The sequence below is a fragment of the Limulus polyphemus genome, unplaced genomic scaffold (assembly GCF_000517525.1).
Source record: "Limulus polyphemus unplaced genomic scaffold, Limulus_polyphemus-2.1.2 Scaffold347, whole genome shotgun sequence".
NCBI lineage: Eukaryota > Metazoa > Arthropoda > Merostomata > Xiphosura > Limulidae > Limulus > Limulus polyphemus.
This window is the reverse complement of record NW_013665957.1, coordinates 253,162-274,591: the sequence shown is the minus strand read 5'-3', so window position 1 is coordinate 274,591 and position 21,430 is coordinate 253,162. Positions and strand designations below refer to the sequence as shown.

The following is a 21,430-nucleotide window of genomic DNA, read 5'->3' as shown; positions in this document are numbered from 1 at the left end:
AAAGCAGTGGTGAAAAACACGCCAAATTAAACTAACTTTATTAATAAAACAAGAAAACGACGTTTTTGGCAACAGCCCTTCATCAGGTTACCAGTGACAACGAAACTATTAATATAAAGGTTAGGTGACTTGTTCTTTCAACCTAACCCTTATATTAACAGTTTTGTTGTCACTGGTAACCTGATGAAGGGCTGTTGCCAGAAACGTCGTTTTCTTGTTTTATGAATAAAGTTATTTTAATTTAGCGAGTTTTTTCACCACAAGTTTATATTCTATTTTGCACTTTGTTATTTCCTCGCCTAGGCAATTATTTTATTAATTGAACTACTATAACCCTACAGCTTCTAGTACAGACTGTAGACAGAACACTTAGTTACCAAGTTGCTCCACAGATTTAACGCGATTTACGGAAATCTCTCTCGTTATTACAGCGAAAATATTAAGGATCATATTTAGCGCCAAGTTACTCCCTACTTTATGTTATCTAGTAATACATGTTCATTCAGAAAGACAATAACACAATATAACACTTACAATACTTACTTTAAACGTATAAAACTCTAACTGATGGAAATGAGACAAAAGAACTATTCTAATATGGACAAATACTCTAAATATTTGGATATTACACGTAGCTATATTACTTCTAATACGGAGTGGGTAAGTTAATTCAGGGGCACGTGATTTTTTTCCTGCACCAGTTTTGGAGAATACATGAGCATCTCAGATGGCCCGAAGTTCTACTTCCTGGTTAATATATGTTGTACAACTTAATACATCTGTATGGGAGGTAAGTAAAAGTGAAAACCCTGTTTCTTTTTAAGGCATGCAACTACACCACAGGTTTTTATGACCAAATCCAACTTGCCTGTTAGAAATTGTATGTCGAGAGAGGTTTTTTTTCTCAATAGCATTGCCTTTCTTTGGCGCTAATACAGTAATCAATTAGGTACTGTATTGTATAGCAGCACTTATGAAACAACCAAAATTTCCTCATCAAAACTAGTAGCTGAACCTGATAAGAAATGAGTAACACTGAAAAAAAAGCGAATGGCCAGATCCGTTGTTTATCCAATACTTAATTACATGAACCAGACAGAAGCTAACATATAATATTATAAGCATTCCAAATTAACAAAATACATCACAAATAATTATAACTTTCACAGAAATAATTAGCTGAAACCAGATATGAGTTATTTAGCCATTATAATTATTTTCACAGAAATAATTAGCTGAAACCAGATGTGAATTATTTAGTCCCAATGCTATTAGTAATAAAACTGAATTATTTCCATCTCCTGGTTGGACAGCGGTAAGTCTACGGACCTTCAACGCTAAACTCCGAGGTTCAATTCCCCACGATAGACATAGCATATAGCCTAACGAGGCTTTGCTCTAAAATTAACAAACAGAATTATTTACCCCAAAAGAAATGTTTTGTTTTATGTTGCTAATTAAAAAAAATCATTGGATCTATTTTTCGTAGACTTTGTATGGCACAGTATATTTTATGTATATTATCTTTGTTATTATAAACATTTATAAATACTGCACGAGATAAATTCTCATTAGAAGAGCCATTATTAAAAGACAATGTCATGTAATAAGCTTCTAAGTAAAAGTTACTGGTTTGGCGTATTATTAGATCCTGATAGTCTGACTCCTACTTCCAAATTGCTATCATCATCGTTGAGAACCTAAAATAATGCCAGTGAATTTCAGAACAACAGGTTTGAGCACAAAATTACAATCTTTTTCAAATATGGTGCTCCCCAGTAGCTCAGCGATAAGTATAGAGGCTTAAGGCGCAAAAATCCGGGTTTCGATACCCATTGTGGACATATAGTCCATTGTGTAGCTCTACGCTTACCAAACAAGCAACAAACAAATTCAAATATGACTAAGTTTAAGTACTTAAGTCATTCTCTCTATTATTTAAAAGAATATAACAGAACACTTTTTTTACATGAAGTGAAGCTAAACGATATTATTTTGTTTTTCTTGTTTGAAAGCCCTCACGGTGATATTTTTTTCTTTTGATTTGCTAAAGTTGTAAATTTAATGACCAGTAACTGTATTCTGAAACTGTTTAATTTTTAAAATACAATGTTGGCAGATATCTGCTTGTTAATTTTCAAATAAATTAAAATTTCTAAAAAAATCAGTCAATAAAAAATGTACTAACATAACAAAGCTATAATATAACCAGTAATCCGTGCTAGAAATTAGAGACGACTACTTCCGTCGCCTAGACCTAACCCTACTTTTTCATCTCTCGGCATTGATTGTATTCATATTAAGCTGCTCTTTTTGCCTCTTGAAAAGTGCATGACATAATACATTCCGCTGAGCGAAGTTCTGTTCTTTTCAATGAACTACCATATCGATATTATCTCATTCCTTTTTGTTAGGATTCCGGAAAACTGCAGGGACATCGACTTTCTAACGCTCTTTTCAACAGTCTGATGGCTCAAAAATCAATGACGACTGGGTCTGCATCCGCCTCATTCTTCAACAAACCAAGGCCTTGCTAGAAAGTGTGACTTAATGCGTTCCCATAGTTCTATTTCGTTGTTTTCACCCCTAAGTTTTATTGATGATCTTGTTTACTTGTAAAAGTTCATCTCAACGAACATTGGCAAATTTGCCGATATCTTAGTTCTTTTTACTCCTTTAAGCTGTCATAGTAATTAACCACTTTTTATGCTGATAAATATATGACCTCTGACCTTTCGTTTTGTAGCAATTTAAGGTGAAAAAACTACTCTTGCCAAAGAAGCAAGTAATAATAATTGAGAATATTTTCTTATTCAAACATAATTTACAAATGACGATTATTAACATGCTAAAAACAACAATAATTCCTCATGAGTAAAATTCAGAATTTGCTTTAAAAAAAGCATTTTCCAAATGAGAAAACCTATCTATGACAAGACTCCAATGAAGGTCTCAGAATGCAAACACCTTCGAGTGTACAGTATATGTTATTGATTGTTAGTAGCATTCACCTCCCTGGGTGGTTAATGTTTGGACTACCGGCTTAGCAGATCTGATGACCTTTTGAATTATAAACACTTCAGACATCTGTGTGGAGTGTGGATATTGTACCTCGTTTTTAAACTAAAACAGAAAAGCCAAAACTTAGCGTTGAAGAGCTAAATATTAAATATGACGACATAGAATGAAGAATATCAAGTTTTCATGATAAAGTAATCTCAGTCATTTCGCGTCATATAAATAGCCGATGAACCCCGAAATGTAAAACACAGAGCTAGTAATACCTGCAAGAAACGAAACAGAAAGAAAGCTTACAAAGAATAAATTCTACTGTTTCTTTCCTTGTCACAACCTTTGCAGTACTTGCTGCATGTGCTTAATCATCCCTTAGTAACTGTTTGGTTTTATAGGCTGTATTGCTTGTATGTCACTAAAGCTTTGGCATAATAACAAAGATTTTGCATAATACTCAAGACATACCAGCCAACTAGATCCCTAGCGGATTTCCCTTGTAATTAGCCAGACGTTATTATTTGTCTAAAGTGAAATACCAGTAAGTAAAAAGTTAAACTTATTCGAATCTGAGATCCCCATAATTGGCTGGATCCTTTACGGATTATGAAATGTTAGTCGCTAGAGGATTTCATCTGACCAAGAATAATCTTCTGTATGTAAAATTTAGTTTTGTGTAAGAAAAGAAAAGATGATGTCATATGAATCAAGGAAGTTAGTAAACATTTGAGTTCCGTATCTATTCGACAAAATATCAGCTTCCAATGTTTCGCCTTTATATAGTAAAGTATAAAAGCATTTTACCGCTTTGTCTGGAACGTTGAATAAAGAACAAACATACATTTATTGTGACAACGAGAATAAGTAAACTTCAGAAAAAAACAACAACAACATTTAAAAGGCTTTTGAGGAATTAAAACGCATTTTCACATTAGTCACTGTAATGTATGTACATATGTAACCTGGTTATAACTTAAAGGCTTACCATAAATTGCATAAAAGCTAAAAATAAATTATGTTACTTTAAATGATAACCAAGAACTATACCTTTTACAAAGATAAATTAAAAGTCGTCTCAACAGCAGATTAAACAAGGTTGTCTACAGATTGACGTTATCGAATAATTTATGTTTGACAGATTCTACCAAACTTCCACTGCGCATTGTTTTTTTCTGTAATAATTGTTTACATTACACATTTACATGTATTTCCTTCAGCTCTGACATTCATTCCCGAACTATGTTGGAATATTCCAAAGAAGTAACAAGCTTTTTGTTCAAAGTTTGTGCAATGCATAAAAGAACAACTCATATTTATAGTAAGGTCAAAATTATTTTTTAAAAAGGCAGTAATAAATCATTGTTGTTGTTTTTTTAACACATTGACTTAAAGTATGTACACAGGTGACATACGAATATCAAGAAACGATGTGTTCAAATGTTTCATTTGGAGTTAGTTAAGATGTTGGATATAAAACACACAACTTGTAAAATGCAAAGGCAGATTAGTACTTGTAGAAATAATATTTCTGGTTTACAGTCAAGGAATATTGACATCCACAGAAGAGAGTCTATCTGGTCTCCAAGACAAGTGTTTCTAAGGTTTATTTTCAAATAATAGGCCTTTAAAATAATATTATAAAGGTCATGCTGGTGTGCGACATTTGAAAATTACAAATGCGCATGTTCAATAATCAATACAAGGTTAGAAACTCGTCAGTAGTCGAGTTATACGGAACTATCCCATAATACAATAACTTACACACTACTGATATAGAAATTAAACAAATCCAATTAAATATCATATAAAAATACAAGCAGTTTAATATTCTAACACTTTAAAATACTTTATAGTGTGGTTTTTAAAGCATGTTACTATACAGCACATTTTAAAATTCGGTTGTGTAACACTTATGTAGATATATATCATCATTGTGGTTTAAACAATTTTCCAAACTGTTCAAATTATATATGTGTATATAAGTCTTTGGACATTGCTAAAGTACAAATGCTAAACTTAACGATAATTAAACAAATAAAACACAAAACAGTAATCATGAGGAGAAACTACAGCAAGAAAACCCAACAACAAAAATAAAAAAAACGAAATCAGTAAAACGAACATATTATACATTTTAAATATGTTCGTATTACTGATTTTTTATTTTTTGTAGTTGTGTTTTCTTGCTGTAGTTTCTCCATATGTGTATATATTTCTTATTTATTTCAAACAATCCTGAAATACATGCGATGCCTCGTTGCAACATAAAACACACTTTTATTCTCGTCAGTTTTAAAGCACGCCAAATAATCGTAACACGCTTCATACATATTTAAGCTCAAAATATAGAAAAATATTTTATTGTTTGTTTCGGATATTGTCGTAAAGATATATGTAAGATAGCTGCGTTAGCTTTCTCAATTATGTTTTTGTTTTGTTTTGGAATTTATGCACAAAGCTACACAATGGGCTATCTGTGCTCTGCCCACCACGGGTATCGAAGCCCGGTTTCTAGCGTTGTAAGTACGCAGACATACCGCTGTGCCACTGGGAGGGCTTCCTCAATTAAAGGGAAGGCAGTTAGTTAACACCACCCAACGAAAACTCTTTGGCTTTAACCGTCACTCTTATAACACACCCACAGCCTCAAAGTGCAGGGAATGATTTTGAGACAACGGGACACAAACATTAAACTCTCGATCTACATCCGGCATGTTAAACGCTAGGCCACACAGCGCCCAAAAATATTTCGCATGTCATTGAATAAATGTAAATGTCACAAGCGAATTATTTCCTTTATCAATTTATTATTTATTATTAATATTATTTATTAGTAATATTATTTATTAGTAATATTATTTATTATTAATATTATTTATTAGTAACATTATTTATTATTAATTAATTAATTTATTAATATTATTTATTAATATTGCACACAAATTATGCGAAACTAGACATTCAGGTGTTGGATTCTCCTCGGTGGACACAGCAGATAGCCTGATATGGCTTTGCTATAAAACACACACATAAATATTCATCCAGACACTTTATTTTAACAAAAAATTTTATGAAAATATTCAATGGAGGTTTTATTATTAAGGAATTATAAAAACAAATTTCATTCAAATTTGATCAATGCGTTTAAAGCCTAATGAATATTAAAGTGAAAAAAAAGAAATAATGAGTTCCACGATGTTTATTACGTGTGTGGAATAACAACCACTGTTAATTCTTGGAATTACATGATCTAAAACAGGGATTTTTAAAACGCATTTTAACCCAAATTTTCTCATACTCTGAAGAGGTTGAATTAAGTATCACTGAATTTTTGTTTTCACGCGCTATCCTTCAAGTCATAATGTGGTTGTCCCTGGTGGTTAAGCGGTAATTCGGATGGTTCATAACGAAATAAATGGGGTTTCTATACCCGCGGTGGACAGAGTACAGATAAAAGACTAGATGGAAGGCCGATAATCATTACCATTCACCAATTCCTGGGCTAATGTTTTACCAACGAATAGTGGAATTGACTGTCATATTATAACACCCCCCACGGATGAACGGGCGAGCATGTTCGGCGATAGGGACTCGAACCCGCGACCTATGAATTGCAAGTCGAGCGCCCTTACTACCAGGCTATGCCAAGCCCTCGAGTAGATTTGTGCAAAATTCATCAAACAGCCACACCCTAAGCATCAAGACAAAAAATTTGTTTTCAGCAAGCAAACATATTCTGAAATAAGGTAATTTTTAGTGTTATCATACGTCCACTTTTTCATAAATTCAAACAAAAGAATAAACTTTTATCACAAGGTGTATATTTTGAGGACCTTAGTCCTCCCCCAACTTCAATATTTATTTCACAATTATACTAGAATGTAAGATGTCCTCATAATATATCAAATTTACTGTATGTGACTATATGTAGTTATGATATAATTCTGATAGATATTATACAGAATCTGCTGTACATACCTGTGCGTACGCACCATACGCACCGAACTGGTTAAACACAAAAGGGTTAATGAGTCCCATGTTTCCTGCCATTTGCTGCATCCGTCTCAACTGACGTTCTTTTTCCGTGTCTGCGAATTTTACAACCAGGCTGGATGATGCACCCTACAGAAGTATAAAGGAGAATTTTTTTAAAAACACGCATGAAAAATTTATTCTGAAAGTTATTTATCAATTAAAATGTTCTCTTGTAGGAAATGATGGCTAAATACACACGAAGTCACGAATATCGTGTTTATTCCATCTCTAGCTTTTATGTTGTTTTCTTGCTTTCTTCTTGGGATATTGTCACATTCAAAATAATTCAAAGTAAAAATATGATTTCTATTTACGAAATGTGAAAATATGATCATTTAATTGTATGCATGCAAATAGTCAAATAATAGGTTAAAGCGATGTAACCTGATGTATTTGAGTAAAGCGCACCCATGTATAAATGTTTTCAAATAAGATTAGATAAATACACTGACATCTCTTAGAATTAGATACGATTAGATAAATATTCTGATACCTCTTAGAATCAAATATAATTTGATAAATACACTGACATCTCTTAGAATTAAAAATGATTAGATAAATACGCTGATATATTTTAGAATTAAATATGATTAGATAAATACGCTGATATATTTTAGAATTAAATATGATTAGATAAATACGCTGATATATTTTAGAATTAAATATGATTAGATAAATACGCTGATATATTTTAGAATTAAATATGATTAGATAAATACGCTGATATATTTTAGAATTAAATATGATTCGATATTTACAATAGAATAAGTTGCTATTTTGGAGACAAACAGTCGAATTCTATGGCTATGTGGTGTGTCGAAGGTGGGCTACGGCGGAGGAAGGATCTGATTTAATAATATAGATCTGATGACGTGTAACCTTGGTTCAGCTTTATTAACAAAATGGCCGTGTTTTGAGTTGACAGAGGTGAACGTGCTTTCATAGCGTTTTAAACTTAATCATTAATTTGCTTATAAAACAATGGTCGCGTAGACAGAGTATTGTTATCTGCTAGAAATACTTCGATAGCAAAATAACTGTACGAAAACGTAAGCCTATTGCACTTTATGACTGTGTATATTCACCAAAACTGCAATTGCACGATGTGACTGGTTGCATTGAAATTTACTTTTTACACATTTGTCTTCAATTGAGAGAAATGTTGAAATTTGTATTCTCATATTTGATGACATTGTTAGTGAAAACTAAAATTACATTTCTGATGACATACAGACCAAAGAAGAGACCTATTTAATTGGTTATTACTAACTGTATTAACTAATAACAATTTCTTTTTGATTTGTATTTCTAGGTGCACACGAAATTAATGAAGAATTTTGAAATTACCATTGCCCTTTATCATTTAAATATATATAGCGCACTGTAGAATGAACAACATTGAATGCCAAAAAAAAAGAACAAAAAGAATACATCATAGTCGGTCTTTTTTTTCTTGCTTCATCTGCTCTCATCTCTTACGTCATTCTTTCGACTTAACCTTTCCTGTTGCCTCTTTCTGTCCTGCTCCTACTTAGTTTCACTTATAAATATTGGCATCCTTTCTCTTCTTCGTAGGTCATAATTTGTTATCCTGCAGTTCAGGACCGAGTTCTAAATGTCACATGACAACCATATGTATTACTTGTTATGCAAAAGATTTCAGATTTCGGCTCGAACTATTCCCAGAGGTAAATAAAGCAATGTGGTTCATCAGACTTCTTCTGGAGCTTGCTAGTCATCATGAACGATCAATAATTTGATCTTACGTCAGACAGTATCCCTTTAATATTATAAGAAAGTAATGTTTTGGTTTGTGACTAACAATCTTAGTCCCCTCCTGTAGTACTGAGGTAAGTCTACTGAATTACAACACTAAAAAACCAAAGTTCAATTCCCTGTGGTGGACACAACAAAAAGCCCAATGTGGCTATGTTCTCAAACAATCAAACTAACAATTTTGTGATTTTTTTTAAATTATAAAAAAAGAGTTAAAAAATGAAAAACATTTTATTATGTACTACAGTTAATAAAAATTCTTATAAATTTTTTAAACATAGATTATACATATAAAGGCATGTGTATACTTAGGTGTTTATACGGTATAAAATTTTCTGTCCATGGAACATACATATATATTAAAAACTAAAAAATGTCATTCTGTAATGATCTGGCAAACCTCAAGTAACCAGAAAGTCAGAACTATATATTACTTATACATTAACTTTGTTTGTGAGCTCGAATAACCGATGCGAATTTTTTGAATCATAAACTAACAAGGTATTGTACATTTCCAATTTAATTAATTTTCTTAGTTTTTCATCTTTATTCATTAATATATGTTGGTAAGGGAAAAAAACAATGCTAGTTATATGATTCTTTGAAAAAGTTATTTTTAACTGCATATCAATTTCTATATGTAAGCAATTGTACTGATAGATTCTTCACTAACGAGTTCGTATATAAAATATTGATTCGTGCTCTCGAAGCCTGTTTTTTGTTCGTGTTTGAAAAATGGTTCCTTATTCTAAAAGTCGTATTAGTTAACGAAGCTCACTTTACAAAGAAGACGTTTTGTAAATCGTGCCCATTTTTTAGTTCTGTTGCAATGCCTTCAAGAAGAATATATCCAAAGATCCTGTTACTTGACTCAAGTAATGAGGACAAGTTATGCTAAGATTGCGTGACTATCATGAAGCAAAGAATAATTTCTGAATATCCTGGTGGTAACTCAATGATAATAAATTATCTACATTAAAAGTTATATTTCCAGTCCAATTAACGAATCAGGATATACTACTAACGCACTGCATTTATTACCATTAAATAGCGATAAGGCCCATCGTAACAGAGGAAACACAAAATATAATGGGAAAAAGGAGTTTCAGTCAAGCATGAAAGAGAGTTTAAGGTCCTTAGAAAGTCAGCGAGCTCTAAAGAAGGAGTCCACGTTTGAGCTATAACTCTTTTCCTTTTTGAAAAGCTTTTTTGACAAGCGCTCTGCACGCTTCACGGAATTTACTGAGCTACAAAAGCTATCCAAGTAATTAGGTTGTTGGCTGAAAAACGTAAATAGCGAGCTCGGCCTCTGAGGGTTATCCCTAATGGAAATATTTGATAAAAGTACCACCAGTGCAAATTTAACTGGGCTTAGTTAGATAAGAAAGAAAAAAAAGCTGTCATCAGCTTATCCAAATTAGACAAGGTTTTATACAAATTTTTGAAAAATTAACGTACTGAGAGGAAACGTAACGAGAAAAAGAATTGCCAAGAAACTTGCAACTACCAATAAAAGCGCACTCTGTCATTTGACAATATTAATCGATTTTTTTAAAGTTTGTTTGATAACATGAAACATGTTTTTTTTTTAATTGTTTGGGCAGCGCCGATTTTAACTTATAGACCTAACTTTAAGTTATTAGATAACATGCAAATCGATGAAAATCATTTTATAGATGTTCTATTTACGTACGTAAGTAAAGAGAAAAACGTTTTTTTTCACAGGGCGTTTTTATGAGAGAAATACTTCATTTAGTTTCTGATGGAAAAAATAATAAACCATACAAATGTGCTATACTGTTTGTTTGTAGTTAAACAAACTGCTAAACAATAGGTTATCTGTACTGTGACTACCACGGGTATCCAAGCCCGGTTTTTAGTGGTATAAGCCTTAAGACTTACCGCTGCGCCACTAAGGGGATGAGGTGTGCTATACTGATATGATGAGTTTGTCGTAAACTCATACGTGGTGCTGATTGGCAATTGGAAAAGTACTATGTTTTTTTTTCTTCTCTCTCTCTCTCTTAGCTTTCAGAAAGGTCAACTGCTTAGTTCACTAAAATTTTCAATAACTTTCAGATATACTCACTTAGAGAGCATACCTAGACATCTACATACCTAGACATTTACATACCTAGACATCTACGTTGTGCAGTACTGATTTTATGTGCTGGTTACCCATGACCAAAGACTGTGTCTCACTTGGATGGTTCTGAGGTTTCTCACAGATAGTGCTGTTGGTCCCTCTTGGATGGTTTTGGGGTTTCTCACGGATAGTGCTGTTGGATAACTACTTTTGATCGTGTATCTACTTTCTCTAGCAACATAGCCTTGTTTAAAAATGTCTTGAACCCATGTCTTCCTTACTTACAGTTATGCAGCTAGTGATTCCCAGAATTATTAGGCAGGAGATACTTCAGACGTTGCATAATACCAAACCCAAAGGTCACCAGGTTGTTACATATACATGTGCTAATGTGCAAAAGTATTTTTTTTTCTGGTTGCATTTGTATTGAGATATTGATAAATGGTGAAAATACTGTACTGCCCAGAGAAAAACTAGACAAAATAGGATAAACTCTTGCAGAGAGCAGTTGGCTCTTCATTGCAGATAATATCCCTTGATATTCTAAGTGCTCTTCCAAAGAATGAATGAGGTATTTGTTATGTACTTCTCATTATTGATTACTTCCCCAAATTAGCAAGACTTAGCTATTGGTTTATATTTTAGCACAATCCGTCACTAACATGTTGGCTAAATAATGATTAGAATGATTTGGGGAACCTGAAGAAATCCCCATGACCAAAGGACTAGGTTCAGCAACGAGTTATTTTCTATGTTGTGCAAAATGTTGAGTGTATTGATGAATCACACTTCATCATATGATATACAATCTGATGGTTTGGCACAGTTGGTAATACAGACTATCAAGCAGATGCTTACAAATTCTGTTCATCGTCACTGAACAGACTGGGATGAAAATTACTAAATATTATGATGTCATGTGGTATAACAAAACAGATGTAAACAGTTGCTCACCTAACATGTTCATGTCTAGCCAATATATACTGCTTGGTATGGACATGATGTATGGTCCTCCCCCTAGAGCTAGAGCAGATAGTGTTGCAAGAATATATGAAGTGGTTGAGCTCTGTATTAGTTGATGTAGATGAATCTAAATGTCTGCAGCTATAAAAGGTTGCCATATGACAGGAGAAATGCTATGACAAAGCAGTGAAAGTACAAATACTGAAGCATAATGATTAGTTACTACTTTGATACATGCTTGGTTAGTCTGGTTTTTATCTTGTTCTTTAATAGCATATCCTAGAAAACATAGCATGTATAAGTGCATTGAATACAATATTAAACTTGAAACTTTATGTCACTGATGTACCTCTCATGCACTGGTTAAATCAGGAAACAGAAACTGAGATTAATGAGCCAGATGATAGTGAGAATACCGTTTTTTACCATATTGACTCAGCTGATGAGGATGAAAATGCTTGTAGCACTTGTCTGGTATTTTAAGAGGAATCAGATGAGGAAACATCAATGAATGAGCTGCATGACAACCCAGATTATTGGTTGAGATGCTGTTGCTGACCTCCTGTTAAATGTGGCGAGGATTAACTGTTAGAACAGCAGTTAGAGTGGCAAGTTATTAATCAGTAGACTGACCACTGGAAGAAAGGGATGACCCTTAATTTTCAAGCTATCACCTGGTATCTTGTGAGAGTAAGTATGCACTACATCATGTAACAACGACTTGATTGTTACAAAGTGAGAGCAACTGATATTAGTAGATATAATGTTTAGAACTTTTTTAGCTGGAGATGATCCCTAAGAGATCGAAAACTAAGATGAAAAGGACATTGTGATAGTTACTTTCTAAGCTTTTAAATCATTCATTATCTGTGACAATATGCTCCTATAACATCTTCCAATAATCCAGCTAGGATAGCTAATGTTAGTTGATGTACGATTGAGAAGATTTTCCATTAGCAGAACTAAAATCTGGCACTACAATTTCATGTATTTAAAGGCTGAAAGATTTTGCAATCATTGCTTTCCAAGCACACAGGTAAAATTTTGTGATGAGTCTTTGCAGAATGCATTTAAGTGTGGCATTTAGGTAATATTCACACAAAAGCAGATGAAACCTGTGCACGACTTCCACATTTATAGTGAGAGAGAGAATTGTGATCTTATGTTTCTTTGTTGTTTGTGGTCGTCTAGAATAGGAAATGCACTTTTCCTATTTACTGTTATATTCATGCTGATCGTGTGTTGATGTATATCGTAGTGGACAAATGTTACTCCTGACTGAAGGATTTTTTTGTTTTTTTGTTTGTAGTTAAGCGCAAAGCTACACAAAGAGCTATCTGTGCTCTGCCTACCACTGGTATCGAAATCCGGATTCTAGCGTTGTAAGTCCACAGACATACCGCTGGGCTACTGGGAGGCCCTGACCAAAGGAACATTAGCTGTGAAGTCGTAGTTTCGCTTACTCGTGCCTGCTCAAAGAATCGAATTTTGTGGCTCATAGATAATTAAAGAGTAAAGGAAGCATAATATTAGCGAACAATGTATATCTTCATTGTCGGTGATCTACTAAATAAGAATCTATGATAATATATGACTTTATCATTCAACTATATAACACCACCCTTCATTTTTTGCAATAATTTCCTTTTATTCCATTATCGTAATTGTGTGTATGACCTTATCTTCTATAGTATAATTTGAAATAGTTACCAGTGTTTTTATCATGCATGAGAAATCAATTTAACCTGAGCTTCAGGTTAAAATAGTGAATTTTGCTCTTCTTCTTCACAGACCAGAAATGTTAACTTCATTTCTATGTAGTGATATTGTGTGGAAAAGAGGACATTAAAGTTACTTTACCTTTGTTGATGGTAAGTTGAAACAATTATCCCTACCCTTTGTTTCGATATTGTGAGTTGTGTGTGTGAGAGAGATATGACATTAACATCCATATCTGATAAACAAAACTTTACATTCATCTTCATATGTGTGAGAGTATGGATGTTAATGTCATATCTTCTGATAAACAAAACTTTACATTCATCTTCATATTGTAATTTCTATGTGCAAAAGACACCTAAATACAATACTCTTAATTTTCGGCAACTTGTATTGTTGCCTCTGTGGGTCGCGGGTTCGAATCCCCGTCACACCAAACATGTTCGCCCTTTCAGCCGTGGGGAGGCCTTATAACGTGACGTTAAATCCACTATTCGTTGGTAAAAGAGTAGCTCAAGCGTTGGCTGTGGGTGGTGATGAGTAGCTGCATTCCCTCTAATCTTTCACTGCTAGGGACGGCTAGCGCAGATCGACCTCGTGTAACTTTGCGCAAAATTCAAACCATATTATCGATATGTTTTGAAATAAACACTTTTCCAAATGATGTTGTATTGTTTTATCATCATTAAATAGTTTTATTTTATATTGATGGGTATTGAAAAATATTTCTAGGTTCAATTATTAAACGGCTTACTTTTGTAGTAAGGTATTCTATATTATATGGTATTGTAACATCTTGTGCATTAATCATTGTTCAAGGGTTCATTTCTATATGACGTATTTAATTTTTCTTTCGTAATGTGGTTGCTAGTGATTAATGTTAGAAAACATGCATTTTGTTTAGTTTCTGGTAATAATATTGCATTGAATTTATGTTCCTGTACTTTGTTCTTCAATGGCTTATTTAGTATTTTATTAATATTTCTGCTCATTAAAAAAATAGTTATTTGTGTAAGTTGATCTATTTATTACATAATTAACTGCTAGGTTCTGTGTCTTCATCATCAGCATTAAGGAGCTACTGATTTTGCATTGTATTATGTACTTGATAATGTAAGTTGTTATTTCATCATTGTTAAAAGGTTAATTTCTGAATTACGTACGTAGTATTACTTTGTATAGTATTTAGCATTGTATCTAATTTCATGTTCTAACTTTTATTATTGTAACTTTGGATCTATATTAAAATTACTTACTTACCTGTCTTCTCTGTGTCTCGTATTGTGTAAGTGATCTGTTGAGTGTTAGAAATAAGATATGATTTGAATATGGTTAAACCATGGTTTTTGAATTTTGTATGTATTGAATTGAACTGAAGGTTTAAGTGTAAGGACAACACGAAAACAAAGATTGTGGTACTTCAAAAAGCGCCATGTTTTTTTCTCTCTCTTAATTTTTAGAAAGGTCGACTGTTTCGTTCACTGAAAGTTTCAAAACTTACCAGACATACACATTTATTCTTTTGCAGCTAACAGACGTTTATATACTAAACGTCTACCTTTGACAGTATTGACTTTATTTCGTGTGCTGGTTACTCACAGTCAAGGATTGTGCCACACTTGGATGGTTCTGGGGTTTCTCACGGATAGTGCTGTTGGAGACCTAGCTTTGATCATGTATCTACTTTCTCTAGCAACATAACCTTGTTTAGAAACGTCTTGAACCCATGTCTTCCTTATTTACAGTTATGGAATGATCAGTGACGTATCCAAGGCCTGAACTCTGAGAGGGATAACGCTATTGTTTTATGTTTATAACGTCAAACTCACTCGGTGCTCATCCAGATCTCTTCCTAATGAGATCTCTCGACAGTAAGAGAGTTGTATACTGTTTGTTGAAAACGTGCGCATGTCTCTGACTTGTGTTGTAAGTAAATAGATATTAATTTTCAGTTTATTTTAATATTGTGTTTAGTTTCTTTTCTTCAACTCAATAAAGTCAGAAATTATTTTTTAACCCTGGGTAACATTTTTACCGTATTTCCCGTTATTGTGATACTAGTCTTACCTGTATGCCAATCAGTACACTAATACTGATCTTGAGTTACACTACGGAGTTAATAACCTATATTTCAGTTGTTGTCTGGGACATATTGATTCACTTTAGAGTAGTATATTGAATGTTTATGGCATAATATATGAACTTATTAAATTGATTCTGACTTATAGAACCACCCAATTCAATAAAGATTATTTCATGGAATTAATGAGTTAATTTTTATTGACCATATCGAAATTGTAAGTAATTTACTGAACTAGTTAGTTAACTAGAGAATAGTATTTGTAAATGATGAATTAAATCACAATTATTATATGAAACTAATTAGTTTATTGTAGATTAATATATGGACCTTGTGAACGATTAGAATATGGAATAATGGGTTAAATGGATAAAGTAACGATTATTTTATAGAATTAAATAATTATGTTACGACTAATACCTTAAAATAATCGGTTGAATTTTGACCATATATGAAAATAACAATTAAACTGTTGACTATGGTATGTTGAACTAATAAGCGTAGAACTACTAAATGATTTTGCATTAGTGTACACAATGAATGAGTTTATGATACTAATAGGTCGAATGTGCATTGTGATGCAGTTCTAATAAGCTGGCTTTGGGTTAGTATAGATAATAAACTAACTTAGCATTAGCGTATGGAATGGTTTAGTTCTTGTTAAGCACTGGTTACAAAACGGATTTTAAATTATAGTAACCATTTTTTGTAACGTGTGACGTTCATAGATCCTTGAAAATGGCGTAAGCCGAAACGTCGGGTAGAATATATAAACATTTACCTGAAGTTGTTTGTCGTCTTTATTGTTTGTTTGTTTGTAATTTCGCGCAAAGCTGCACGAGGGCTAACTGCGCTAGCCGTCCCTAATTTAGCAGTGTAAGACTAGAGGGAAGGAAGCTAGTCATCACCCCCACCGCCAACTCTTGGGCTATTCTTATACCAACGAATAGTGGGATTGACCGTCACATTATAACGCCCCCACGGCTGAAAGGGCGAGCATATTCGGTGTGACGGGGATTCGAACCCACGACCTGCAGATTGCTAGTCAAGCTCCCTAACCACCTGGCCATGCCGGGCCCCGTCTTTATTGAAAATGGTTTTACATCCTTTAGTCATCACTGAAAGTTTTAAAAACTGATAAAAAAAAATAAGTTGATTTTAGATGAGACTATTTTATGGAGCTAAAGGACTGACTTCTTGTTAGATTGCGAAACTATTAAAATGACTTTTATTTGGTGTCTGAAATGTTAAAATAACTTTGGGTTAGCTCATACGAAATTATTAATTGTATTTTAATACAGGGAACCAATGAATTTTTTGTAGGAATATACGGGACAAATGAGTTGAGTCTAAGTGAGTACATGGAACAAATGAGCTGAATATGAATGGTAAATTTAACCATTGTGGATGAGCATATGTGGTAAAATATGGATCAGTATAGGGAAGACGAAATAACGTAGCTGTCTCTTATATTGAAATAACGCTGTAACTTAAAGTTATGCTTTCTGTTTGACAACTCTTACATTCAATCAACAGTGAGGACGACTTCAAGTTTAAAATACGGATCAGTATAGGGAAGACGAAATAACGTAGCTGTCTCTTATATTGAAATAACGCTGTGACTTAAGGTTATGCTTTCTGTTTGACAACTCTTACATTCAATCAGCAGTGAGGACGACTTCAAGTTTAAAATATGGATCAGTATAGGGAAGACGAAATAACGTAGCTGTCTCTTATATTGAAATAACGCTGTGACTTAAAGTTATGCTTTCTGTTTGACAACTCTTACATTCAATCAGCAGTGAGGACGACTTCAAATTTGAATAGCAAGCGTGCTGTGTTTGAGGAAGTATAGGAAGACACCAATTCAGAACATTGTGTGGAAGTATGTATTGGAGTCGTAACTGTGAACTTTATTGAGCAACTTATGCTTACGTAAATTACGCGTGAGCTTGTAAGAGACAGAGAACGACCGGAGCTTTAGGAAGTTAAGAAGAGTTAACTGTATTATTAAATTAGCTCATTAGAAGTACAAAAGTCATAAGCTTATAACGGCATGCTAGTACAAGAACAGTCAAAGTGGCGGACTAATAGTCACAATATTATAAAGCGAGAAAAGAAAGAATGAGCTCAGTGATATCATCAAATATTATTTCCTTCAACAGCTTGTGAAACTTAAATTGTTTTAGTTTTGAAAGATTTTAGAGTATCACAGTTTCTAAGCTACAAATTGGCGTGTAAAGGAAATCTCATAGAGCATTGTAACACATGGAAGCCACCTCTCAGTGGCACAGCGGTTTGTCTACGCACTTAAAACGCTAGAAACCGGGTTTCAATACTCGTGGTGGGCAGCGCTCAGATAGCCCATTGTGTAGCTTTGTGTTTAACTTCAAACAAACACATGGAGAATATTCGCTGCCCAGAAACTTCTCAACCTTTTTGAAACAAATGTTGGACCTATTCTAAATATGAAACTCGTATGCCATTATAAGATGTTTTAATTTACAATGTATTAACTGTGGTTGTTGAGGAACAATAAAAATATAGAAATATGGCCCATAAATCTGGCAATAATAAAAACACCAGACTAATAACGTTGCTCTCGTTTGTGAATTATAGTGTAGAAAACAACATGTAAGGTTTTTAATTCTTTATAACCGGGTAGCTAAAAAGGTTGCTTGCAAAAAAAAAGGTAAAAAACAACAACAACAGGTAATTGAGGTTTTATGCCTAGTGAACTTATTTAAAGATATGAAACATTTTAAGATTACATCCGGTCTCTCAAAACTCGACTTAAAAATCTAGATAAGTTAATCGAACGATGAGTCATTTTCAAATAATAATGTACAGATAATGTGGAAAACCAAATACTCTAAAACATAATGTAAAAGTTCATTGAACAATAACTATGGGTGACTGTAATATTCCATTATATTCGTTTTACTTACTGGCATAGTTTGACTTCCGTGGAGTCCGTTGATGGCTGCTTGTGCTTCTGAATGCGACCCGAACTTCACAAATGCACAACCTGGAAGTAGTAAGAAAACATGTAATATGCATTTATAGAGCTTTACATTACAAGAAAAAAAAAAGAATTTTGAATGCACTTCTCTGACACTTTAGGCACTGTAGAAAATGTAAGTCTCAACGGAGAGGCATAAATGTAATTCCACTCATGAAACAAAGCAGTAGGTTTGGTTTGTTTTCAATTTCGCGCAAAGCTACACGTGGGCTATCTGCGCTAGCCGTCCCTAATTTAGCAGTGAAAGACTAGAGGGAACAGCTAGTCATCACCATCCACCGCCAACTCTTTAGCTACTCTTTTACCAACGAATAGTGGGATTGACCGTCACATTATAACGCCCCCACGGCTGAAAGGCCGGAATGTTTGGTGGGACGGGGATTCGAATCCGCGATTTCAGATTGTAAGTCAAAGCGTCCTAACCACCTGGCCATGCCGGGCCTACAAGGCAGGAGTGCTCATTCAGAAATTTCAAGAATTATGATTTAAAATGGAGTGATGCCCAAAAAATATTAACGTTTTAATCCACAAATATATCTTTCCTTTACTTAAGGCCCGGCATGGCCAGGTGGTTAGAGCGCTCGACTCGCAATCTGTGGGTTCGAATCCCCGTCACACCAAACATGCTCGCCCTTTCAGCTGTGGGGGCGTTATAATGTGACGGTCAATCCCACTATTCGTTGGTAAAACAGTAGTCCAAGAGTTGGCGGTGGGTGGTGATGACTAGCTGCCTTCCCTCTAGTCTTACGCTCCTAAAATAGGGACGGCTAGCGCAGATAGCCCACGTGTAGCTTTGCGCGAAATTCAAAAACAAACAAACAAACCTTACTTAAATTTTAGCATCATGTTTATAATTCGTCAAGTAAAGATGATATCTTTCCAACCCCCTCATGTCATCCTGTTTGGTGCTGATTGGTCAAGAAATATTAAAACGTATAAGGAACACATACACACACAGATTGAAGTATATTCATATAGAATAACTTTAGCTGAGAGTTGTTAGAAACCTTAAACAATAAAATTTATAGAAAGCCTTATAACACAATGAAACTAATTTAGAATATTTGCTGCAAAGAAACTTCTCTAAATCTTTCTCAAACAAAGATCTTAAAATTTATTTCTTGTGTTTCACAATATGCCAGAGGTATTTAGTGTTGTTACCAACAAAAACATTCTTTCATTTTAAGATTAAAAGTAAGCATTAATAAGACATTACAGCAGCTGATAACAGGTGAGTGAATTCGACCTGAGCATAACCAGAGGAAGGATAGCTAGTCAGCAGCATCCGCGTTACAATAACTTTTTCTGGTTCTTTTAGTCAAATAAAAAAACATTAACGGACACTTTTATAATGCGATTACAGTTGAAATTGTGGAGTGTGTTCAATGGCTCGAAACACTGACCGCTATATTACGCACAATTAACAGTTGTATCAGTCCACATATTTTCGATTAGTTAATGAAGTACAAGGAATACGAAGGATCGAATGTTTTCATTACTAGCCTTGAACAGATAAAATAATTTTAACCGATAAAGCGCCTTCTTTTAACCGAATATCGGGATTAACTGTTAACTTATAATGGATCCACAGCTGAAAGTGCGAATATTTGGTATCACTACGCCTCGAACCTAAAACCTTCGGAACCCCGGTCCAGTATGCTAACTACTAGGCTACGGTCAAGCCTATAAAAAACATCTAAGGAATAAAAACTTAGAAGTTAGTTACGTGTACGTATTACTTCGAAAGACGAAATAAAAAATAATAATTTATCTGAAAAAAAATTGACATTAGGGTATTGTGCTAGAAAAAGAAACTAGTTCGAGCACTGTACTGTTTTTGGTTAACATTGTCTAATATTAACAGATCGGGCGTCGCTTGGCAATTAGCGTTCTCGGATTATGAATTCTGGGATTCATGGTTCGCTGACTGTTGCTGCAAAAACTGCTATGTACTCTGGAGTCCTGGATGTGCTGTAAGAGTGTCATATATAAAAGACTGTTTATTGTGGGTAGTATTATTAATTTACTTATTTTGTGTTTGTAATTCATTGGTGTCGAGGCTGTGGAAATTTCTAGAACACCTAAATGATAAACGTATAAATAGCTGCGACCAGACGAGTGGACAGAAGAGTAAAAGTAAAGTCACGTGAAAGAGAAGTTCAGTCAGAAAAAATTTAGAAGACGACCGTCATGGGAGTGAATAGCCTAATGGTTGATATGTTAGAGTGAGATTAACAGTTTGAAAGAGATAAGGAGAATAATTTTTCTCGTCAAAGGGCGTTTTAAATTAATTGAACCCGCCTGTGTGGACTTTGGCAAAAGGCAGACGATTATTGGAAGTTCAAGATACAACTGTGGTAACTCACGCGACAGCGTGAGTAAATTATACACGGATACTATTCCAATAAAAATAGAGAAAAATAGTTGTCAACTGAATTTTAAAGCAATTGAATTGGCCTAAGTGAACTTTTGACAAGAAGAAGAGAACTGTATAGTGTTTAAAATACAAATATGATCTTCATAGTGTAAAGAATTTTGTACATAGATTTAAATTGTTTCGAATATGTGTATTATTTCAAAAACAAGTGGAGTACGTGCTGTTAGTTTATTGTCGAATTTATCGCCAACAAGGCACAGACGACAGTACTGTAAAAGAATCCTTAACCCAACATATACACATATTTACATTAATATATATATATATATATATATATATATATATACATATATATATATA

At 33.8% G+C, this 21,430-nt stretch overlaps 1 protein-coding gene across 9 annotated transcripts in view; it reads right to left on the bottom strand.

Moving 5' to 3' along the window:
* LOC106457574 (CUGBP Elav-like family member 4) overlaps positions 1 to 21,430 on the bottom strand; it is a 257,724-nt gene that overhangs the window by 46,160 nt on the left and 190,134 nt on the right. For all 9 annotated transcript variants that reach the window (XM_022383575.1, XM_022383570.1, XM_022383568.1 and 6 more), the window contains exons 4-5: positions 18,620 to 18,699; positions 6,991 to 7,134 (exon numbers count right to left, since the gene is read on the bottom strand). In XM_022383575.1, the coding sequence (XP_022239283.1) occupies positions 6,991 to 7,134; positions 18,620 to 18,699 (224 nt within the window). The remainder of the gene's footprint in view (positions 1 to 6,990; positions 7,135 to 18,619; positions 18,700 to 21,430) is intronic.